The 22,957-nt window shown below is 33.3% G+C and overlaps 1 protein-coding gene across 2 annotated transcripts; it reads right to left on the bottom strand.

Moving 5' to 3' along the window:
• Window positions 1-3,247: 3,247 nt before the first annotated feature.
• On the bottom strand, window positions 3,248-22,473 carry LOC127846523 (SCO-spondin-like). 2 transcript variants are annotated; one of them, XM_052377823.1, is made up of 15 exons: window positions 22,343-22,473; window positions 21,067-21,125; window positions 20,816-20,898; window positions 17,498-17,569; window positions 17,188-17,275; window positions 16,658-16,752; window positions 15,479-15,547; window positions 15,021-15,159; window positions 13,420-13,581; window positions 12,034-12,195; window positions 11,336-11,497; window positions 11,075-11,205; window positions 5,498-5,594; window positions 4,906-5,070; window positions 3,248-3,942 (listed from the first exon to the last, which is right to left on the bottom strand). In XM_052377823.1, the coding sequence occupies exons 2-15, from the start codon at window positions 21,122-21,124 to the stop codon at window positions 3,674-3,676; spliced, it is 1,752 nt and encodes a 583-aa protein (XP_052233783.1). In that variant the 5' UTR covers window position 21,125; window positions 22,343-22,473; the 3' UTR covers window positions 3,248-3,673. The 2 variants fall into 2 exon arrangements, with proteins under 2 accessions (XP_052233783.1, XP_052233782.1); XM_052377822.1 differs by lacking the exon at window positions 22,343-22,473 and adding an exon at window positions 21,278-21,378.
• Window positions 22,474-22,957: the final 484 nt, after the last annotated feature.

The following is a 22,957-nucleotide window of genomic DNA, read 5'->3' as shown; positions in this document are numbered from 1 at the left end:
TGTTCGTTAAGTACGGCAATAATTTCATGATGATTCCCGAAAGTAGGTATGAGCACATAGTCGTAAGAGCACATGAACACATGGTAAGGTTAACTAAATCTCCACGATATGACCTAATATGTGTTTAAAACAGCAAACAATACCCAACAGACGAATGAATTATCAAACATAGTATGTGCACTGATGTGGCTCTGTAATTTCTGTTTGAAAAGTTTATTTATAAATATGCAAAATGAGAAAGCACGCATAAGAGCGAGTATCAAAGATGTCAAACGGCTATTATGCTGTTTATATACCATAGTCGCTACAACGTTTACAAATGGCAGGTTCGAAATAATTCGTTTTCTTTACACTCATGATCGCGTTGAAAGTTAATTATACACGTTTTAATTCGCAATTTATTTACTGAATTCACGACAAATGTCAAATACAATACAGAAAATGCATAGTTGTTTCATTGATATATAAACATATTATGGATTGAATATAACTGATTTAAAATTAACGTTTTCAAACTATTATTAAATCTTTTTCCCAGAATATGCTATCCTATTTATAGCTGAGCTTCCTATACCTTTATCAATGATAATCAGCGAGGTATGCCGATTATAAAAATCGAGCTATCTCAATCGGACTGGCTCGGTCTTTTACATAGGTCGCCATTTTGAAGAATTTGTTCAGGGTATGAACTTAGACGAGCTGCATCGAAGCATCATCAAAAAGGAAAACATCGGATGCATCCGCAGCAGTGAAATCTCTTTTTGAGATTGAGTCCTCATTTTTTTAAGTGACATCCTGTCGAAAATTCAGAACAAGCATAATCACTAGACGCATCACAACAGGAAACACAGTTAAACACAAACAATAATTAATGGAACAGTTAAAGAGGGTCTTGGAACATTCAAACTTGCGGAGAGCAGTTTCATAGGCCCTGATCCTTACAATTATGCATGCACCGTACATGGTGTGTCAATCAAACGCATTCAAGTCACACATACAAATGACTATATGTTTTAATTTAGATCTTTCAACTACTAAATAGTTAGATGAAAACCATATGGAGCATAAGACCTTTCTTATGCAAGACGAAACACAAATTTTACTTCAAAACATTTTAAAATGTAAGATATGCTCTGCATTGCTGGTGCATGAATGAATATTTAATATTTGTAATTATTTTTTTTAATATTGTATCATGAGATCTATTAAAAAATATATCAATATATAATTTATGGTATATATTGAACCATTATATTATATTTGTTAACTCTTGTACCATGAAGTTGTAAATTAATTTTATTTAGTCTTTAGGGTTTCTGTTATATAAAGACATATTTATTACATGTCACTCTAGAAATGTACACTAAAACGCACTCAAAGAAATAAACACACTTTAATATAATTTATTATTTATGGTTTCTGTTATATAAAGACATATTTATTACATGAAACACTAGAAATGTACTCTAAAACGCATTCAAAGAAATAAACAAAACATCACAAAAATGCATACGCGAATGTCGCATGTAAATTTGACTGAGTCATCTAAATTCAGCTGTAATTTTTCGATATATCTGTCTGTCAATGTTTTTGACGATGCTGCTTCATACCATGAAAAAAATTCATCACAATGGCGACCTATGTAAAAGACCGAGCCAGTCCGATTGAGTTAGTTAAGTTTTCTTAATCGGCATACCTCGCGGATTATCATTGATAAAGGTAAGGGCAGCGTGGTTCCCGTCCTCTTTCAAATTTATCGATAGGTTCGGGACATGAACCAGACACGCAACTGCCAGGTGGCAATTCAAACGCTGTGACGCTGGGGAAACCCCAAATGTACTTATTTTTAGATTAGATCGAGAATGTCATCCGCCTCACAGTTTTGCTGAATGGGTCAAGTACCCCACGGGTACTACTTCCCCGTACCCCCAAACAATTTTTCGTGCCCAAAATTTTCCGTACTCTTTTTTTTCGTACCCAAAATGTTTTCGAACCCATTTTTTTTTCGTACCCAAATTTTGTTCGTACCCAATTTAATTGTGTTTTTTTTTGTACCATAATTTTGGGGATATTTTTTGTACCCAAAATGTTCGTACCCCAAAAATTTTCGTACCCAAACTTTTCGTACCCACATACACAATTGTGGTGATGTAGATAAACTTAAAGTGATGCTTTTATATCCATTTTCTTCAAAAGAATCGTCACACCAGTACTGTCAGTACTTTGATTATTATTTATTCCGTAGTAGATGTGATGGACAAAAAATACTGACGTTTCTTGCACGAAACGAAAACGCCATGTGTGAATGAATAAAAATGTCGGTTTTCACCACTGGTCGAAGATCAGGTCACTGTTGCTAAACATAGAACAAAACTTAATATTGTTGCAGGTTAAATTGTTAAACCTACTATAGATATGATCACGAAACTTGGTTTACAAAACAGGCTTTGTGTGTGCATTTAATATTAAGTGTATCGCTTCCTGTGCTAGCCCATTCGTGTATCTGTTCTTCAGCCCCAAACTACTCAAAAATAATATTATAATGAAACTAGGTATAGCTACTAAAAGTGATGAGATGATTATGCTTGACACTTCGTTTTTGCAGATGTTTTATGTCCGATGACTGCTATTTAAGTAAAATAACATGAAATATCGCATCCCACAAGGTACATACGAGCATACGATGTATGTGCTTAACTCTGTCGGGGATAAAACTGAACAAAAGCTAGCTGCTTAGTAAAAAAAGTCGATTAATGCAGTCAAGATTTTTCAGGTATCAATCGGCAGCTTTCATAGGGAAGAATACTTCAAACTATTTAGCTCTATGATGCGGCCGTCACCAATACACGGAAATCAAATATAGGGTTTTAAGTGGGTTTTTTAAATCAGACGTGCTCAAAAACAATGTTTTAACAACTTCTGTATATTAATATTTCAGCAAATGACCTTGTGAAAGTGGGCGAGTGTGGGCGATATTCGCAATATCTTGACTATTTGACAACATGTTTACAATAATGGTGTGAAATAAATATAATTAAAATATTTAGACTATTTTTTGAGATCAATATATTCTTATTAATTTTATTGATTCGAATGAAAAAAAAAAACTTATGGAGAAACATATATACTTTTGGCATATTATTGACGATGTCTCTGAAAAAGCCACAACGTGTGTGTTGTCAAAGTGCAATTGAATTACAGATGATCTCAAGTATACAAGTATATCTATTTGAAATAAAAGATGGCATTAAACTTTACTGTTTATTGTTTAAAAGCAGACAGCTTAAGCATATTTACAGGGAGAAAATATATATCTATGAATTAAAAAAGTTCTACACACTGTTTACGTCGTCAGGAGATTTCGTTGTTTTATAGCACATAGCTCATACGTATCTTGCTGCGATGTTTAAAATTTAGTGTAAATTGTGTGACACTGCCAATTTTATGGTTTCATTTGAGATATTTGCAGTGCATGTTTTTCGTCCGTATGCATAAATATTGGTATATAACGGTTCCATTTTCACTGTAAATCATAAACAAAAAATACATAAGCGTTATTTTAGTTGATAATTGTAGCTAAAATAAAACATCGCGTCCGTGTTCGGATTTGGTCAGTTTCGTAAGTGGTCTAAATGATTGCTCTACACAGTTGAACTATTATTCCGTACTTTTATCACACACTTTTAAACATCATGGTGCTGGCGGCAATACCGATGAAAGAGTCATAACACATGGCTTGGTAACCAGCCACTTGTCCTGGTAGGTAAAGTCCATTCAGATTGATGTATTGATAGCAGTTATTGTACCACCAGCCCCCTTTATACAATTCTGCACAGTTGCCATGCGAACCACGGTCAGCGTCATGATCATACGTAGTGAAGGCATTTCCGGCTGGGATAGCACCAAGCTTCAAACTTTTGATAAATGAGTATTCAATGAGCACTGTAAGACAAAATAAAAACATTTTACCGAATACATTATTGTATAATCTTATTTATAATAATTACATGTTGAAGAGTGATAGAATAAATGTTTATACCTGTGTTAAAATAGCATTTGCATCACAGCACGCTTAACTTAAAAACATTTATGAAGTATTTATCTGTGTAATCTTCTAAATTTTATTTAATTCGGGTATATATTGCCGCTTGTTAATTATTGGTCATAGTGTTTACAAACACGATTTTAATAAGACAGCCATTTATAGGCAAATTCAAACAATAAAACGCAAATAGTCAATACTGCGCTGCTGCTCTTAATACACTATACTTTTACTTAGTTTTTATTTAACATGTAACAACTTTGCAGTAAATAAAGTAATTGTTACATAAGTTTGTCAGTGTTTAAACTGATTAATATGCCGAATTAGTAGTTTATTTTTCCGAAAGATTGACCTGGCATTTTTCCTAATCCTTAAACAAAGACCGGTCATATAAGCTAAATGTGCTATGCATTTGTAACATTTTCTTTCATAGCGGCCTGTTGTGCAAGAGGTTTAACACCCCAAGAAGTGATTTCACTTTATTAATTGCAAAAAGGGTTTTTCTCTTTTAAATACAAAATACATAAATACCCCATTGTATGCATGTTGATATACATCACTGCTTAATTAGAAAGCAAACATTTAAATTGAAGTATTTTTGTGTTATTTTATTATACAAAGAGCTACTAAATATATTACGTTGTTACTGAGGTTTTCACCGAACAACTGTTTGCGATATCAAACTAAACCCAACACTGAAGGATTTTGAAATGGCACAAATTAAGATATTTATCAGACGGATTTTCGAAAACAATAGTTTTTTTTATGCAGATTCAACTGTTCAAGAACAGTGATTTTAAATTGAGGAGGTCAAAATTGGCTGAATGGAACATGCAGAAAAAATAAGCTCACAAATCTCTTACCCCCATTTGACCGTAATTGCGACCCAATGTTCAAAGTGTAGTTAGTTCCAGGTTGCACACTGAAGTCGCCATACACATCGTATCCCTTGCTTCCATTCGGATGAACAATGTCAACTCGGAGTAGATAAGAAGCACTTGAAGTTATTTCGTGAATGTATTTAAGACCTGGAATTTAAAACACTTCAAACTTACTCAAATGATTAACATGTAAAGTGGATGATACGAAGTGATTTTGTTATGTGTGGAATTTGATTCAAATCAACAAATTGTTTATTAAATGTATTTCTCGATCAAATCTTTATGGAAGGAGCAATTGTGTAAGTCAGTCGTTCTTTTAAATTTCATGTTGAATTCTTGCCAACTTTTGTGAAGTGTATAATGATTTTTGCCCATCGTATATGGTATTGTTTATATAGAAATAAAAATTTTACTTTGAAAATAAAGCTGGTCTGAAATCCGGGAACTTAATCAAACGTTAAACAAACTACTTTGTTGCATCTATATCACACTTTATGATTGAAGCTTATCAGTTTTAATTAATTTTTGTATATTGAATACCAATTAGATCAACAATAGGGGCTGGACATATTACCAAGCCAGTGTTCAGCGTGAACTGATCCAAAGCCGTTTTCATAGTCTCTGAAGTTGCGATAGAAATCCTCACTGCCATTGAACCGCTTTTGAAAGACCTAACAAAATCAAAAATCACAAACTAAAAACCATGTTTTGAAGTTGAATGACAAAATAAATGCAAACAGCATGCTGCTTTAGACCAAAACCTAACTTAAAGCAATAGACACGTTAGTGCACATTCATTCAAACATGTGTTTTGTTTTTCTCTCATTCTATTTTCATATGTAAGCAACCATTTAGTTTCCAATTTTGCTTTATTATCATTCGTAATAAATAGTTAAACCTTTTACTTTATACAAGGGAATTATGTGTAGTTTACAATGACCTCAAAATTTTGAAACTTCAAGCATAAAAATATTATGTTTTTAAGCGTGACATTTAATATATAACATAAAACACTTTCAATCTTCAATAATTTAAAAAAAAAAAAAAGTTGCTTTTTTGCTTGATTTCGAAGTTTTAAAAATCTTTTTCTCATAGATGATTGCTATTTCTTTTGATTCAACTCACGCGCGCACATAAACTGGCGATTGGGACATATGTATGGAACTGTCCGCAATCGTAGTCGGCAAAAGTTACATGATATTTGATATAGTTAAAGATTTGACAGGCTGTATTCTGTTAAAAATTGACCTTAAACCCCTAAGTAAGACTTTGATTAAGGTTTGGAAACGGTCTTACACGTGACGCGCCGTGTCCTTATATTGAACTATGCACAAATTTGACATTTTACCACTTAAGGTGACCTTGATATTTGATTTCGGGAGACTGGTCTTACACGCAACAAGTCGTCTCCATATGGTGAACATGTGTGAACAATAAGTTTATAATTACAAAGTGTATAATGAAGTGACCTGTAAAGAAGCCCCATTGTGTCCTAATTATACCTTTGACATGCTTTTCTGTGCTCAAGTTTGACATTTGAACTCTAAGTGTACATCGAAACCTCCAAAGTGTGACATTTGGCTTTTGACTTAAGGACACGGTTCATTTGCGCGACATTGCGTCTCGCCAAAGCGATCGTGAAGTTACAGTCCGGACGCACGCGCCAACAAACACATGCACGTAAAATAATTCAACCATTCTGAAAGCTATATTGAGCTTTCCGCAAGCGCGCTTGACAGTAACTACATACGTGTCCACAGCACAATTTTGGAACGTATACTCTGTAGTGGAAAAACAGAAAAGGGTCGTAATTCTGTCATGAAGGGTCGTAATTCTGTCATAACTTGAGGCAGCCACAATTCCTGCCTTACGATCATCTAGACATTAAATTCATTCATCTGTGAACGTTTTAGCAAGATCCAACCTATTTTTAAAGATGAGTCGAAGATCACAACATTTTTGGACTTAGTATTCAATTTTTGAAAAAAAAATCAACAACAGACAAAGGATTATAATTCCGCAGAAAATGTTGCAGCTAAAATTCATTTCTTTAATATACTAAACACTTAAAGGTTGTTCAATTATAACAGAGGTATTGAAAATGGACTATATATTCTATATTTAAGCAGACAAAGAGCCATAATTCTGCCAGAATCTCGGCGCAGTTAAAATTGCTTTTTTAATATAATTAACACATTAAGTTCACGCAGATGTGAAATTTAAATTTACATTAACCTGTTAGTAAAAAGGAAACACAAACGTTTTGGGCCATATATTCTTTTAAGGAAAGAAAAGACAAAGGGCCATAATTCTGCCCAAACTCGTCACAGCCAGAATTCGTTTTAACTATCATCTACACATTTAGGCTATTAAACTGTGGGAGTTCGAGCGAGATCCTACTGGCTGTTAAAGAGGAGTTCAAACCACACGTATCAGGGTACTAGATATTGTAACGTGTAAAAATATGCAAGGCCAAATTCTGAAAAAAAATGTGGCAGTCAATGTCCTTTCTTTACGGTCATGTACACATCAAGTTCTTTAAACCGTGAAAGCTGGAGCGAAATATATCGTGTAGGTTAAGATAATTTCAAAACACAAGCTTATTTACATTATTCGTACATATAGGATCTGGCACGAGTTGTCATATCATACCATATTTTATTAAACGGGTTCAGGAATTTATTAGTAAGCGAGCCTTTGTCGAGCTTACTTATGAATTTCCTGGACGAGTTTAATAAAATATGGTATGATATGACAACGAGTGTCAGATCTTTTTTATCACATGCTTTTAAATGAGCAAATTAAATAAATATTTACGCAAACATAATGATAAATCCCGAATGTTGTTTACATTTCGTGACGTCATTTAACGTTGCAACGTCATTTCAGCAAAATGATATAATGCGATTGGTCAATAAACGAAAACTAAGCCAATGAAAACGCTTAAAATGTTGTATTACACATGTGTAATATAAAAAAAATATGTAATGGTTGTATTACATAGGAAACAGGGTATAGCATGTGATAAAATACAATACAATAAAATACACATTTTATTTAAAGTCGGTGCATATATGAAAATATAACATAAGCTGTGTATAGCTATTTACCGACATATCATAACAACGTAACATGTAACAATTAAACAAGCATGTACGAAATTTAATGAGATTAAATGAATAACTACAAAACATCAGAGTATCATTTACTGAAATTAAAGATCTAAGGTAGGTTTAAAAGAAATAACCTAATTACATTGTACGATTAAAAATATGTGTTACACCTGCTGATCTTGACTTATAAATGTCTAAAAGATGCCTGAAAAGAATGAGGGTAAAAACTGAATGAAAAATATGGGCACAAAGGTGCGACAGATACAGAATGGATTTAAGAAAACTACTATCCCCTCAGACCAGAACTGCGATGAAATCATCAGCAGCTACCTCACAAAGCACACACATAAATAAATAGTGTATATACACAGACTCACCTTTAGATATAATGTCAGTAGAAACTACGTACGTATGGACGGACAAGTGTAATGCGTAATGCCTCCCATTCCGTGGGCGCTTAACATTATTTTGCTAAAAGGACCATAATTCCAGTCTTGTGAAAACAAAGTGAAACTCAATTTGCCTGAGATCATTATAATCATCGATTAAACGCTTATTATATGATGCAGCTACCCAATTTCTGTGTTATGTTATCGACTGAGCGCACAATTAGCCCTATAAAGTTACAATGGTTTAATCTTAAGACATGAAAGGTACTAGTCCATCAAATTGAAAATACAATCTTTGTTAAGATGTCATATATTCGGTATCGAACACTTAAAATCATATATAATTAAATAAAATAACAAAGTTTGATCAAATTAAATCTTTTCGATACAAGATATTGTACCAAACAAACCATTCTTATGATTTGCGTTCATTTTAACACATTGACTTTTACGATAAAGTTTGACAAAGAAACAATTAAAAAAATGAAAACAATTTAAAAAAACATTATTTTTAGAAACCAAAATAATGCATTGGTATATATTTATGAAATAAAGGCGTAATTGTGATGAATATAATCGCAATCTTGTTTTAAACTTATTGTATTGGAGATTATTTGTGCTGAGACCTTAAAATGTATTCGATTATGACGCTATCTACATACCCGACTACGTCATAGTTTAAACAAGCAAAAAAGCTCAAGCTGCTGGTCAACATAACTTGAAAGGATGAAACAAAAACATGATAAAGCTTAATACAAGTATGATGCAATAGATTAATGTTATATGACAGAATAGAATATATACATGTATACATGCGAGTTAAGGAGACGGATTTCCCAACCTTCCATCCGTCTCGAAACTCCACAAATGTTAAAAATGTATGCGCCAACGTAGCCAAGTTCACAAATTCACATGCTGAGCAAAATGAATAATTTATAACTATTAATCATACTTGCAGTTGTTTTCTACTATAATGCGGGGCAAGTTTAAATGCTTTGTTTTTGCAAAACAGTTTTATAACACTGGTTATGTAAACACAATAATTGTGTTTTTCGTTTCATCACTCGATCAACATTATTTTTTTAGTTTTGACGCAAGTTTAAGAATGTCAATTGTTTGCAAGGAAGTGAAAATAGCTCAAGTTAATTTTAAAAAAAAAAGCAGTGAAACAATATATGCAGTTGCACATGTTAAGATCCTGGTTCAAATGTTTATACAATGTGATCAGCAATACGCGTGAACCAGTTCAACATGTCTATGTTTCTAAAACATTGTATTGATTATAGTTTTGAAAAATCAAAACAAAATGAAAAGGTTCATATGGTGGTTAAATGTTTTCAAAGTATCATTACTCGCACAGCAATATTTTGGAGTAACGCATGGCAGAAACATAGATACGAAATTTATATGCACACCATGAGTAGTAGGGTGCGTATCACGCTTTATAAAAGCGATTGATAATTATTTTTATTGAAGTACTATAGATATAAATACTACCATACATTTCCCATAAAAGGTGTTTCATATACACGAACAGTTTTTCATTCGTCGAGTGGCTATAACAATTTTCAAAATAACAAAAACACAACATGCATGCATAGCGAACAAGGCAGCATAAATATATTATTATGTACTGAAAATGAAGTATTTTAATTTGATCTATGTTTTCTTCAATGTAGAAATGTAGATTTCAAATTCTTAATAAACTTAATTAATGCAAATTTGTGTTAATCTATTACACAAAGCATCTTTAAAAAGTTCAATTATGTATAAAATAACAAGGATTTGCATAACACACGAAAATAATGCAAACCAGAAATACTTTCCGATCTTGAATGATATTACTTATGAATGCTGCGTCTACTGCTTTATACCGGAGGTTACACGTAACATTGAGTTCGTCGCTTATGCCGTTATAATACCGCCTTCCTAACTGAGTATCTCCGAAACTTTTTTTTATAAAAATAAAACACTTTTTAGCCACACTCGAAACTAGCGTTAAACAAGTATGCGTTGGGGCCATATAAACTAAACATTTGTTCTATTCTAAAAATAATGAGGATACTTAGAATACAATATTATAGTAAATCTGTGCGTTATGTGCAGCCTATTTACTGATAACCATATGAAAATATAAAACAGATGATACCAATCAGTTTATTTCTAACGTAAATTGTAATTTAGACTTACACCTTTTGCACAACCATACCTCCCGATTGATTGGTCGGAGCAAAAGGATATGTTATTACGCGGCTCTTCGGCTTGTCATATGTTTCATATAAAAAACAAGCAAGCTTGAGTACAAAAAATATCTTAAGCATGTGTGCATATATTTATCTTGTTATATAAAGTTGCTCATGTCTGCCATATTGGCGTTTGAACGACAAATCCAAGGCGTAAACATGCCACATAATTGACACCAAAACGAATCGTGCGATATTTATGGGCGCACCTAACATGCGACTAACATTTTAAAATTGAATTTCAGCCTAACATATGCTGACCTATTTTTCATACCAATAATGTCAGCCCTAATACCAGTTAACACTAAGTATTCTATTTCAAAGTGTTTTTGTTGCAATCAAAACACGTAGAAATTCTGTAAATTTTGTGTTTTATCCATACTATTAATGATTAATCTGATACTACCGTCCATCCTCCACCATCCGTCTCCATGTCGCAGTACACCTGAATATTGGTGTGCGTGAGAGGGGTGGTGATGTTGTACACGCCACTGAGACGAGCAGCGCCACTGCTTAGTAGTACGGAGCAATCCTTCACTGAGTGAAGAGAAATAAAAATGTATCAAAAATGTTATTGATATTTTCACTTGAAATTATATGTGCTCCATACATTACAGTGATTTAATTAAATTAATTTACACATTTATATAATAATATAAAATGTTACTTTGACATTGGTCTGCGTAACAGCCTTGTGTGTGCGTCGAAAGGCCTGGGCAATCTGTCCCGCCGTGTAGCGGTGCTGGATTGTTGCAAGCTCGAGTCCGTGTCTGGTTACAGTGAGATGTGCAAAGTGACCATGCAGTCCATGCACCCCATTGTCCGTCCACTTAAAACATGTTACTTATATTAACACATTATTTCGTATTTTACTGCAAACTGTTGAGCTGAACCCGCAGATTGCATATCATGGCACATTATGAGCTAAAAAGATCATGTACATAACTTAAAAGTCTAGACTGGTTTATCTGCATGAACATGAAACATTGTTACAGTAATGAATTAACCATTATTGCAAAGGGTTTTTCGAATTATTGACACATACGAATAAATATCTGCAAATATCTCAATAGATACCATTTTTTGTGCTTAAAGGTCTCCCACTTTATTTTAATTATCGTCATTGCGTACATGAAATAGTACAATAACCTATTGATGTTTACAATTAAACTGGAAGTCTTATTAAGCGCGTTTGAATTAATATCAGTTATGGTATTACTTTCTGAATAGTTTACAAAAAACATGCTTTAAATATCAAATACCTACGTTTTCTATGGTGTTTAGAAGTCAATTGTATATTTGAGCTCCATACATTACAGTGAATTAATGAATGTACACCATTTATATAATAATATTAAAGGTTACGTTGACATTGGTCTGTGTAACAGCCTTGTGTGTTCGTCGAAAGGCCTGGGCAATCTGTCCCGCCGTGTAGCGGTGCTGGATTGTTGCAAGCTCGAGTCCGTGTCTGGTTACAGTGAGATGTGCAAAGTGACCATGCAGTCCATGCACCCCATTGTCCGTCCACTTAAAACAGTTACTTATATTAACACATTATTATATATTTTACTGCAAACTGTTGAGCTGAACCCGCAGATTGCATATCATAGCACATTACGCGCTAAAAAGAACATGTTCATAACTTAAAAGTCTAGAATAGTTTATCTTCACGAACATGGAACATTGTTACAGTAATGAATTAACCATTATTGCAAAGGGCTTTTCGAATTATTGAAACATACGAATAAATATCTGCAAATCTCTCAATAGATACAATTTTTCGTGCTTAAAGGTCTCCCACTTTATTTTAATTATCGTCATCGCGTACATGAAATAGTACAATAACATATTGATGTTTACAATTAAACTGGAAGTCTTATTAAGCGCGTTTGAATTAATGTCAGTTATGGTTTTACTTTCTGAATAGTGTACAAAAACATACTTTAAATATCAAATACCTACGTTTTCTATGGTGTTATGAAGTCAATTGTATATATGAGCTCCATACATTACAGTGAATTAATGAATTAACACCATTTATATAATAATATTAAAGGTTACATTGACATTGGTCTGTGTAACAGCCTTGTGTGTGCGTCGAAAGGCCCTGGGCAATCTGCCCCGCCTAGTAGCGGTGCTGGATTGATTGCAAGCTCGAGTCCGTGTCTGGTTACAGTGAGATGTGCAAAGTGACCATGCAGTCCATGCACCCCATTGTCCGTCCACTTAAAACAGTAACTTATATTAACACATTATTATATATTTTACAGCAAACTGTTGAGCTGAACCCAAAGATTACATATCATAGAACATTACGCGCTAAAAAGATCATGTTCATAACTTAAAAGTCTAGAATGGTTTATCTTCACGACCATGAAACATTGTCATGAATAATTATATTGAAAAGCGCTTTTCGAATTATTGAAACATTCGTATAAATATGTGCAAATCTCTCAATAGATACCTTTTTTCGTTCTTAAAGGTCAACACCTTTATTTTAATTATCGTCATTGCGTCCATTAAATACTACAATAACATATTGATATTAACAATTGAATTTAAATTCTTGTTGAGCGAATCTGAATTAATATCAGCGATGTTTTTACTTTTTGAATAGTTTACAAAAACAAACTTTAATTATCGAATACCTACGTTTTCGATGGTGTTCAGAAGTCATTGAATATATATGTGTGCTCCCTACATAACCGTGAATTAATGAATTGACACCATTTATATAATATTGAACGTTACTTTGACATTGGTCTGTGTAACAGCCTTGTGTGTGCGTCGAAAGGCCTGGGCAATCTGTCCCGCCGTGTAGCAGTGCTGGATTGTTGCAAGCTCGAGTCCGTGTCTGGTTACAGTGAGATGTGCAAAGTGACCATGCAGTCCATGCACCCCATTGTCCGTCCACTTAAAACATGTTACTTATATTAACACATTATTTCGTATTTTACTGCAAACTGTTGAGCTGAACCCGCCGATTGTATATCATAGCACATTACACACTTAAATGTATATAACTTAAAAGTCTAAAATGGTGTATCTTCACGACCATGAAACATTGTAAATACTTATTTATAATTACAAAGGGCTTTTAAAATCATTGACAAATATTCGAAAAATATCTGCAAATCTCTTAATAGATACCATTTTTCATGGTTAAAATTCACTAATGTTAGTATAATTTTTAATTCACATATTGATCACAAAGTATTGAAATTATATGCGACATTTCAAATTTAATACCATTTACAATTCATAGAATAAAGTTGACTGTTTGTGTAACAGCCTGGCGTCGTATGGACAGAACACAGTAACTTTTATTTACAAATTATCTATTGTATATTTCACATGAATAATTGCGTCAGGTATTTGGGAGTGATGAAGGAGTGTATATTTTGGAGATCAAAGCAACACCTTGCTTTGCTAATCACAACTGTAGTAAGTATTCAAATGCACACCATGAAAACGATTCTTTCCACGACAAAAACTGTATTAATGACCCTCCAATCTATATTTCAAATTACAGATACGTAATTATGTATTCAATATCTTACATTAAACCTCATTGCGTACATTTATATATATTTATTTATTATATAAAAACTCCAAAGTGACTTTAAAAGTGTTCTCATCTGTAAACGCCAGTGGTCAAATATTAACCATGTGATTCCCTTGGGTGTGGCCGGCTCAGCTACAATGGGCATTAATGAACAAACTTTAGAAAGGACCTCCATACAATCCTTTAAGTCAACTACCAACATCTGCGCCTTGCGGTTGTAGAGAAGAGTTTTAAAATAACTATTTACATATAAAGAAAACAAGTTTAAGTTAGGGCGGAACCAATTTTCCCGCCCCAGATTCATGTTTTAAACGAATCGTGTAGAGGAAAACCATGTTAAACAGCAGGCTCAATTTCTCGGCTTTGTCGTTTAAGGACAAGTCTATATAAACAAGTACATCCCGGGTCGTGTTACGTGTTTATCCCCCGGTCATGATATGAACACATTTGTATAGCCCTTTTATACACTTCAATATAACAAATATTTAAACCAATGGGCCTCGTAGTTTCGGAGATTCTTTAATTATCTAATTTAAAAATATATTTCAAACTCGTATGACCTAGATTAAAAGCGGGCCATTTTAACAATCCAATAAATATTTTTGTGAAGATTCTTGAACATATTCCAAGCCGTGAAGGATGAAATGTCTTTTGAAGCAAATTGATTGTTGAAGACGAAAACAACAAAAAAACAATAAACTACACACGACTACTGACGCTAGACATCCAACCGCCTCAATAGCCACCTTGAGTACTTCGTGCTGACGTGAGCTAAAAATATATGTACCTCTAGTTTGGCAATTTTTGTTACACAGGTCAACATCGCAACAGTGGAAACAACCATGCAGACCATGTGACCTTGTTAGAGTGGAGTTTATTTGACTGCGTCTACCAATAAGAACGCCTTCAGGGTGGGAGACGCAGTGCTGAAATATGTATGCCTTAGCATTTCAGATATTTCAAAGTGAAATAAACATGTATAAATATAAACATATATAGATTAGCACAAATTATAAATTGTGTCGACTATTGCTGATTTAATGCGGTTATTAAATACAATACACACTTTAATATTCGTTCATTAATTGTGATACATGCATGTTATTGTACCATCATTTTCAAATAAGAGGTCAGCATTTAACTGGTATACAGAATAAACAAGTATATATTGATGCATTAGTAGACTAAAATACGAAAGCATAAATAAGCAAATAAATAAATAATTGCATTGACTATAATACGTACGTCTTTTGGCATGCAGCCGGATGTAAATAGTATTGTTCCAAAATCGTCCTCACCATTAATACTGCACACCTATGTTCAATGTACGTTTATGTCAACAAAGAGTGAAGTAACATAATCACGTGTTATTGGAACATAAAATATGTGATGGTTGTGTTTTACTTACAACAGGAAAGATAAATCACATTTGCAAAAAGGAAAACGCTGGATAACTAACTAGGAAGATTTATTACCTTCATAATTAAGGTAATTTACGCTTTATAGTTGACTATACCTTATCTTGTAATGTGCTCATAATGTATTGCACAGAAGTACATTAATTGAAAACAATTATTATGTGAATTATTATTTAATTTAAGCAGAATCGGGTAAGTGAATTAGACTGCCCATTTCGATTGACAGAAACTTCGAATTAGAAATGAACTTCCGCCCGGTCTCCTTGCCCAAAAGGTACCAGGACTAAAAGAAAGGAGTGCTTTGATCGGCCACAATTACGATGTTATAATAGAAATGAAAAATGTTTTAGCATTTATCTCAAACTGGTAAACCAGCATGTAAACCATAATTACACAGTATGTAAAACGTTGTTACGACAGTTTGCAACAAATTGTTCGAACAAAAACGAATGTTTTTTTAAGTCTCACGATAATGCGATGAAGTAATAACATATTAACATGTTGCTAATATAAAGGATGTTTTATCAATGAACAATTATTGATCAGATTTAACAAATATCCTCACTGTATGACTAATTTATATACAGTTGCACCAAATCCGGATCATTTGTTCATTATAAAAGAAAACGAATTATTGTTCACATAATTTAAGATTTGTAATTAGAGCGAAATAGCTCCCTGATAAATCGTTCGATCGACACGACCATATACTAGTAATTGAAGCTTCATAGTTCTTCATTTAGGCTAAAAGTTGGGCTGGCAAGCTAGAGATCAGATCAGATTGAAAAAAAGTATTAACTTTGGAACATAGTTCATGGGAATTACATAGCACGTTAAAATGTAAAATTATCTGCAAAATTATGTTGGTTGGAAGCGAAAATATATTTATATTATACGGTTCTGGAATGAAATGAGAATAACACACCGCGCGCTTTAAAACAAAACTTTCTAAAGAATGTAGGTTTATCATTTGTCCCCCCTTATTCATTTTCCTTTTTAGACATACCTCTCCTTCTTGACAAACGTCAATATTATGGCAACGACCTTCAGGTAACGGGTTAGCACAACTATAGCACACGGGTCCACGTTGCAAAGGATATCCTGAAAAAAAACCATAAAAAAACCATTTACTTAATTTGATTAATTCCATATTTTTTATAGTTGAGATATGTTATGTGTTTTGTCATAACATGGGTTGTCACAGTATTTCATTTGTAAGTATATTACCTCGTTTTGGATCCGTATTCTGATAAGTTTGCAATTGTGTTTTATTAGCTATCTGACTTGTTTGATCCTTTGTATAATATATGCCATTTAAGTTCAAAGTTGTAGGTCTAAATAAACTTTGCTGTCCATATGATTTTGAATAAGGTGGAGGTTTTAGTGCTTGGGTGGGGGTGTGGTTTGACCAACAGTGTACGCAGATGACATGCGATACAAATAGCAAAATAACACTGTAATAATTTCTTTCCATAAGAGATGTTTGGTTCCAACGACAATGTGTCTAATTATTAAAGGACATTATTTTCACTTTACCTTCTGCGCCGCATCCGGCTTGGTTACACATATCCCTGTCACAACACTTGGTACAATGACTCGAACTGGAGGTTGAATTTCTGCACGACTGTTATTAAAAGTTTTTTTTTAACTTGTATTATGCATTATACCCCATTGCAAACATAAATATTATGCCATTCAAGAACTTTATAAAATATATATCAAAATCATCAATCGATACAAAATATATATACTGAACATTTACATTTTACCATACATTCCCAGAAAACAACAACAAAATGAGCACTTTTGTTCGTTGCATTATCAATTTAAACGTTTTTACACGTACACGTTTTGCGAGACATCCAAGGTTGAAGCCTATTTCACCAAAGGCATTTGTCTGTCTCTCAACAAAGCACGACTGAAAATAAAATGAAGAAACTTCGCTGAATATTTCGACATCAATTCATTCATTAAAACTTGCCGATGGAAAATAAGGACTAATTTTTGCGTCGTGTAAAGACTTTACTGCATTTAATAGTTCATGTTGGAATCAGACATTATTCGTTACACCTCAAAATCAGATGCTTAACGGTTATTCCAAAATTGGGTTATCATACTTCTTGATTCCCGTGACCATTCAGCATAATTTTTAGTACTATTATAATATGACTTTATTTAACGGCGCTTAAATTATCACGATACATGGCGCTTTGAAGTAAAAACGTTTATACACTTTTATCAGTTATCAGTAAAACATTATGAATGCTTCAACCCTTGATAATAAGTTTACATGTACGAAAATTGAAATAAAATCGGAATTTAAGTAAATATCTGATACTTTTATAGATACTAGGTACTGATAGTTATACAGGTAAAACACTATTAGCTAGATAGTTTGCATTTGTGTTGACGACATAATCGACTCAAATCATTATTTAGATGTCTGTTTTAACGCACATATAAAATGTCATGATATACAACATACATACATACACTGGAAACTCACATAATAGACCTTTAATTGTGACAAAGACATACAGCCGGTGTGAACGACTCATTACTTCTTCACATAATCTCAATGTCCTTTATATACTCCAAATTTCACGAATTTCTTCAAAGAGCACAATTGTTATGGACCGGCTTCGAAAAGGGAGGCTCAAGTTATGGACCTTCAAGTTAGAATGTGACATTTGCCAATATTACGCAATTATGTTATTAGCATATCGTCTTAGTAACCTAACCATTCTAGAAAGGTTTGATACAAAATGGTAGAGGAAATATGTAGTGCGCACTTAAATGTTACGCTAAGGCTGACAGAAGAGGGCTTTCCTATAACACCCCATGTACGTCGATAATCTGAACTGAGTTGGATAATTAAAACTGAAGAAAACAATATCGGCCAAACTGAAACTGAAAGGTAGGTGATTCTTTTATCATTTCTGCTAATTTAGTAACTATAAGGACATAATTGTTCTACACTTGTAATAATGAATGTCTGACACACACATGCGTTTTGTGTTTTGCAATGATTTAATAGTTTTCCAGTAAAAAACGATAAATTTGTTTTCGGAAAATGCTAATTTTCATAAAATGCGACCTATGTGTTGAATTATTTACACGTTAATTGACAAAAGAGCTAACGAAACTGTAACAGAGGTATGCCAAATTATATCATGATTGAACATTAATATATTACTTTTAACACCTAGTGTGTTTCTGTGTTAAAATCGTGTGTTTGCAGTTTATGGATAAATCCAAACTGATTTGGAGATATCTGCGGATAATAACCAAACTCAAAATTGATAATACACAAACTGCGATGTATCGAACATGTTTTTCAAAGACAGGCTGGACGACATTATTCTTTGAAAACAACTATTTGTTACCAAAAACTCACACGATGTGTATAATGGAATATAAAAAAACTTTCAACGAAAATCAACATTCATTTATTTGTAATTAGTGAAATCAATTCCAACGGAACGTGCATATATATACAATTGAGATTACAAGCAAAATAAGCATGCAACATTTCCATTCCACGTACACAGAGATACTATAACACGTGTTCTATGTCATTTCGGATAGCATGAAAAGCATAGGAATTTAAAAATGTCCCTACTTATTATTTAATCACTTGATTTAAAGGGATTCGAGTCGAAGCTGCAGGTTAAAGTGGCACTTTCCCCGCTGATTCATGTAGTCGTCACCATATTAGAGGTTTCGAATATTATTTTAGGCATTACTGATCTGATATATTATACATTATATCAAAACGATTGCATCAAATGATACACAAATATTTAAGGGGCATATCGACGGCTAGTATAGCATTTTACTTTCCGAAATATATTTACACATTGAAAAGAACATATTAAATGATTTCTTGATACACAGACATACATATTAAAAACCTTCTGTAAATTATGTATTTTAATAATAACAAAAAGTTTTCCCCGTGACCCTTTTCGCCGGCGCGGGAAAATTGAAGTAGTAGTAAAATATTTCCGAGTGAATTGTACAGTTACCCGCTATGCGCATGCTCACTGACGATTAACGACTTTTAACGGTATTCTAGCATAGAACGCTTGCGAAATCTATAAGGAACGACTTTAAAGTTTATTGAAACCTTGGTGGGAATAATATTTGTGGATTTTTAACTATTTTCTTTTCTGACTTCATCAATCACGTATTATTCCTTTCGATTTTATGTAAATAAAATTTGGACTTTTGTAATTTTAAATATTTGATAATTCATTATATAGGGAAATACCGTCGATTCGCTTCTTTAAACTGGTGGCAAATAGTTTTAGAGCCGGAACTTGGGCACATAGAATAGGCTTTATTTCACTATGTGGTAAGACCAGACTGATAGAGGCATTCGTATGAAAATGCTTATTCATTTTCAACATTTGAATACAGTTTTATGGAATATACATTTTTCAGTACAACTCTTTTGGCGGAAATGAAGGTCGATCGGCATGACGATTTTTTATGATGATTGTTTAAGTATGTGCTAAAATGCTTTTGTTGTCAGCAATTGAATAAATCTCGAAATATTTTACAAGAGTGTTCATTTTACATAGATCTTTACATAAAGACATCTTGCAGTTTGGTCATTATCCATCGACTTCCTTATGTTAGTTTTGAATTATCCATTCACTAGTTAGGTCATTATCCAATTTGTATATTCGTCTCCCAAACAAATACGAGTTTTTGAGCATTTCCGCCAATCAAATTTTTTACATACATATATGAAAGGTTAATACATAAGTCCAAGCATTAAAACATAAAAACTTTCGATTATAATTGTTTTTGGCCTACAACTTTTGACAATTTCATTTACTTTTTCCAGATTTTCAAACATATTCATTTTATTTCGACGTAATTGTTTTTAATTGTTATGGTTTTATTAGCGCATTGTATCCGGCAAATAATATTTTATCAAAAGAAACGTTTATTATGCCATAACTGACTTTAAATAAACGTGTTCTAAGAAATAAATGACTGGAGTCTTTATTTCTGTCGCCATTTTTTTTTTGTTCAGTTTGAATTATCTTACTCAGTTTGGATTATCGACGTACCGGGGGTGTATAAATCCCCTTCCGCTTTGAGGCGGGGATTCCACAAAAAAAAAATACAAAAAACCCCAAATATTATTTACATCATCATCCGGACATGAGATAACCGTTTTACAGTGTCGTGGCATCACCACGTAGTCGCACTTCAGACAGGTCAGCGCTTCAACTGTGCAAAAAGAATGTTAGAGAAATTTTGTCTCAGAAACGTGATAAATACACATCCAATAAATGCAAATACGAAGTCATTATGTCAAATATCAAATCTTTACTTTAAATTGTGTACTGGAAACAAATTATGTTGTATGAAATATCAATATGCGATAAACGTTTGTACCATTTTGCCCGAATATGTAGATTAACCAGATCGCAACCAATGCTGTAGGAACTTTCATTCTAAAAGGTTAACACATTCGTTATAGAACAAATAGTAAAGAAGCGAAAGAAACAGGTAAATACGCGATTTAATTTTCAAGCATTTGTTTTATTATTATGTAAAAAAAACAACACAAAATAGACTGTTACGAAAATATTTAACCCAAACTTACGTGCTAATCGATCGAACAAGACACAGAAGAGTGACACTGATGACGTGGATATAAGAGATATAATGTTCTAAATTCAGTGTTACTGATAAACTATGATCACGCACGGTACATCCTCGGCATGATTATGGGGCGTAGTAGATTCAATTGTTTCAAACTTAACTCACGAATTGCAAACGATGCGTAAGACATATCAAGTTTTTGTTGATTTCAAAGATTTACCCTTAACCTTGAATGTAGCCGGTTTGTTTTCGCGCGTGTCACACCTCATTATGCACATTATTTACAAATCATTCGAGTCATGACCATGTTATACAGCATATAATCCCTAATGTGACAATATAATTCTGCAGTTTGACATATTGCCTAAAAGTGTGATTTTGTCCTTGACGTTTGACGTTAGCCACATGATAGTGGCAGGTTAGCATACGCTGAGATGAAGGCGAACATTTGTGTCGACAAATTTGGAAATCGTCAATGCATGAGGTAAGACAGCCGGCATAAGCTTCGGGACGGACCGACAAACCGACGGGCATAGTGACTCCGATTTAGACTGCAGCAAATTTCGGTTAAATCATCAAATCGATGGCAGAGTATGAAACAAGTGTATCTCAAATAGGCATGTGTATAAGATGCAATAGTTTCAAACCAAACCCACGAATTTCAAACGATGCGCAGGACATGTTTATTTGAATAAATTTTTACATTATTTTTAACAGCAGGTAAATTGAAAAAAATCATTTTAGGCTAAACATATGTGTGTTTCTTAAACATAATTGCCGGATCAATTGTTGTTTTCTGTTACAATTGAAGTTAGTGTTGTGTCTAAAAGTACCGAGTGTCCGAGACAGATATGTGTCAAGTGATATAAGCATGCCTCTTCGTCTATTCGCATAACACTCATGCCAAACATAACATTTAAAGGGGCCGTCCAACAGATTTGTGCATGTATTAAAGCTTGTCATTAACTGCTTTAAATGCTTTATACTGATACATTTAAACATTTGAACTAAAAATCTCCAGTAAAAAATACGAATACAATTTAAAAAAAGAAGAAAAAACGTTTACCTCCACAGGGCTCGAACCACTGACCCCTAGAGTCATGGAAGCTTGGAGTAAAGTGTTTCCCGACTTTTCCACTCGACCATCCACGCTCAAGTCAAATGCGGAGGTATTTTTTAGCTATATAAGCAATCCTTGTAGTTTCCCAAAATATCGATTCGCGTCGAACGACGTTTTAATCTGTTGGACAGTCCCTTTAACAATTAAATACATTTTTGTTTGAATGTTTAAAGTTACTATACGTTTTAAATGTCGATTGAATCATTTACTAAATCTTAAAGCAGCAAATGAATTACAATTTTGGACTTATTCAAGTTATAAAACACTTTCGAATTTAAATGGGCGATAACAAAGACCTACTGTTGAAAGCCGTTTATTTTGTTCATGTCATTAAAGATGACGGGTCAAATGGTTTCGCACATTGACTAAACACATGTTGCGAATAATTGTCACAAATTAGACACTCAACCAACATTTTTTTACTATACGTGTTGACCGTAATAGAAAATTGTCCGTGGATATAAATGTCATTTAGAACAATGATTAAGGTCAGGGAAATAATATTTCTATAACCGGAAACGTATTGCATCAGCCATCGCTTATCTTAAGAAAATGACATAT

This window comes from Dreissena polymorpha, chromosome 9 (genome assembly GCF_020536995.1).
Source record: "Dreissena polymorpha isolate Duluth1 chromosome 9, UMN_Dpol_1.0, whole genome shotgun sequence".
Classification (NCBI taxonomy): Eukaryota; Metazoa; Mollusca; class Bivalvia; order Myida; family Dreissenidae; genus Dreissena; species Dreissena polymorpha.
Note: the sequence above shows the minus strand (reverse complement) of the source record. Positions and strands in the feature narration are given on the sequence as shown.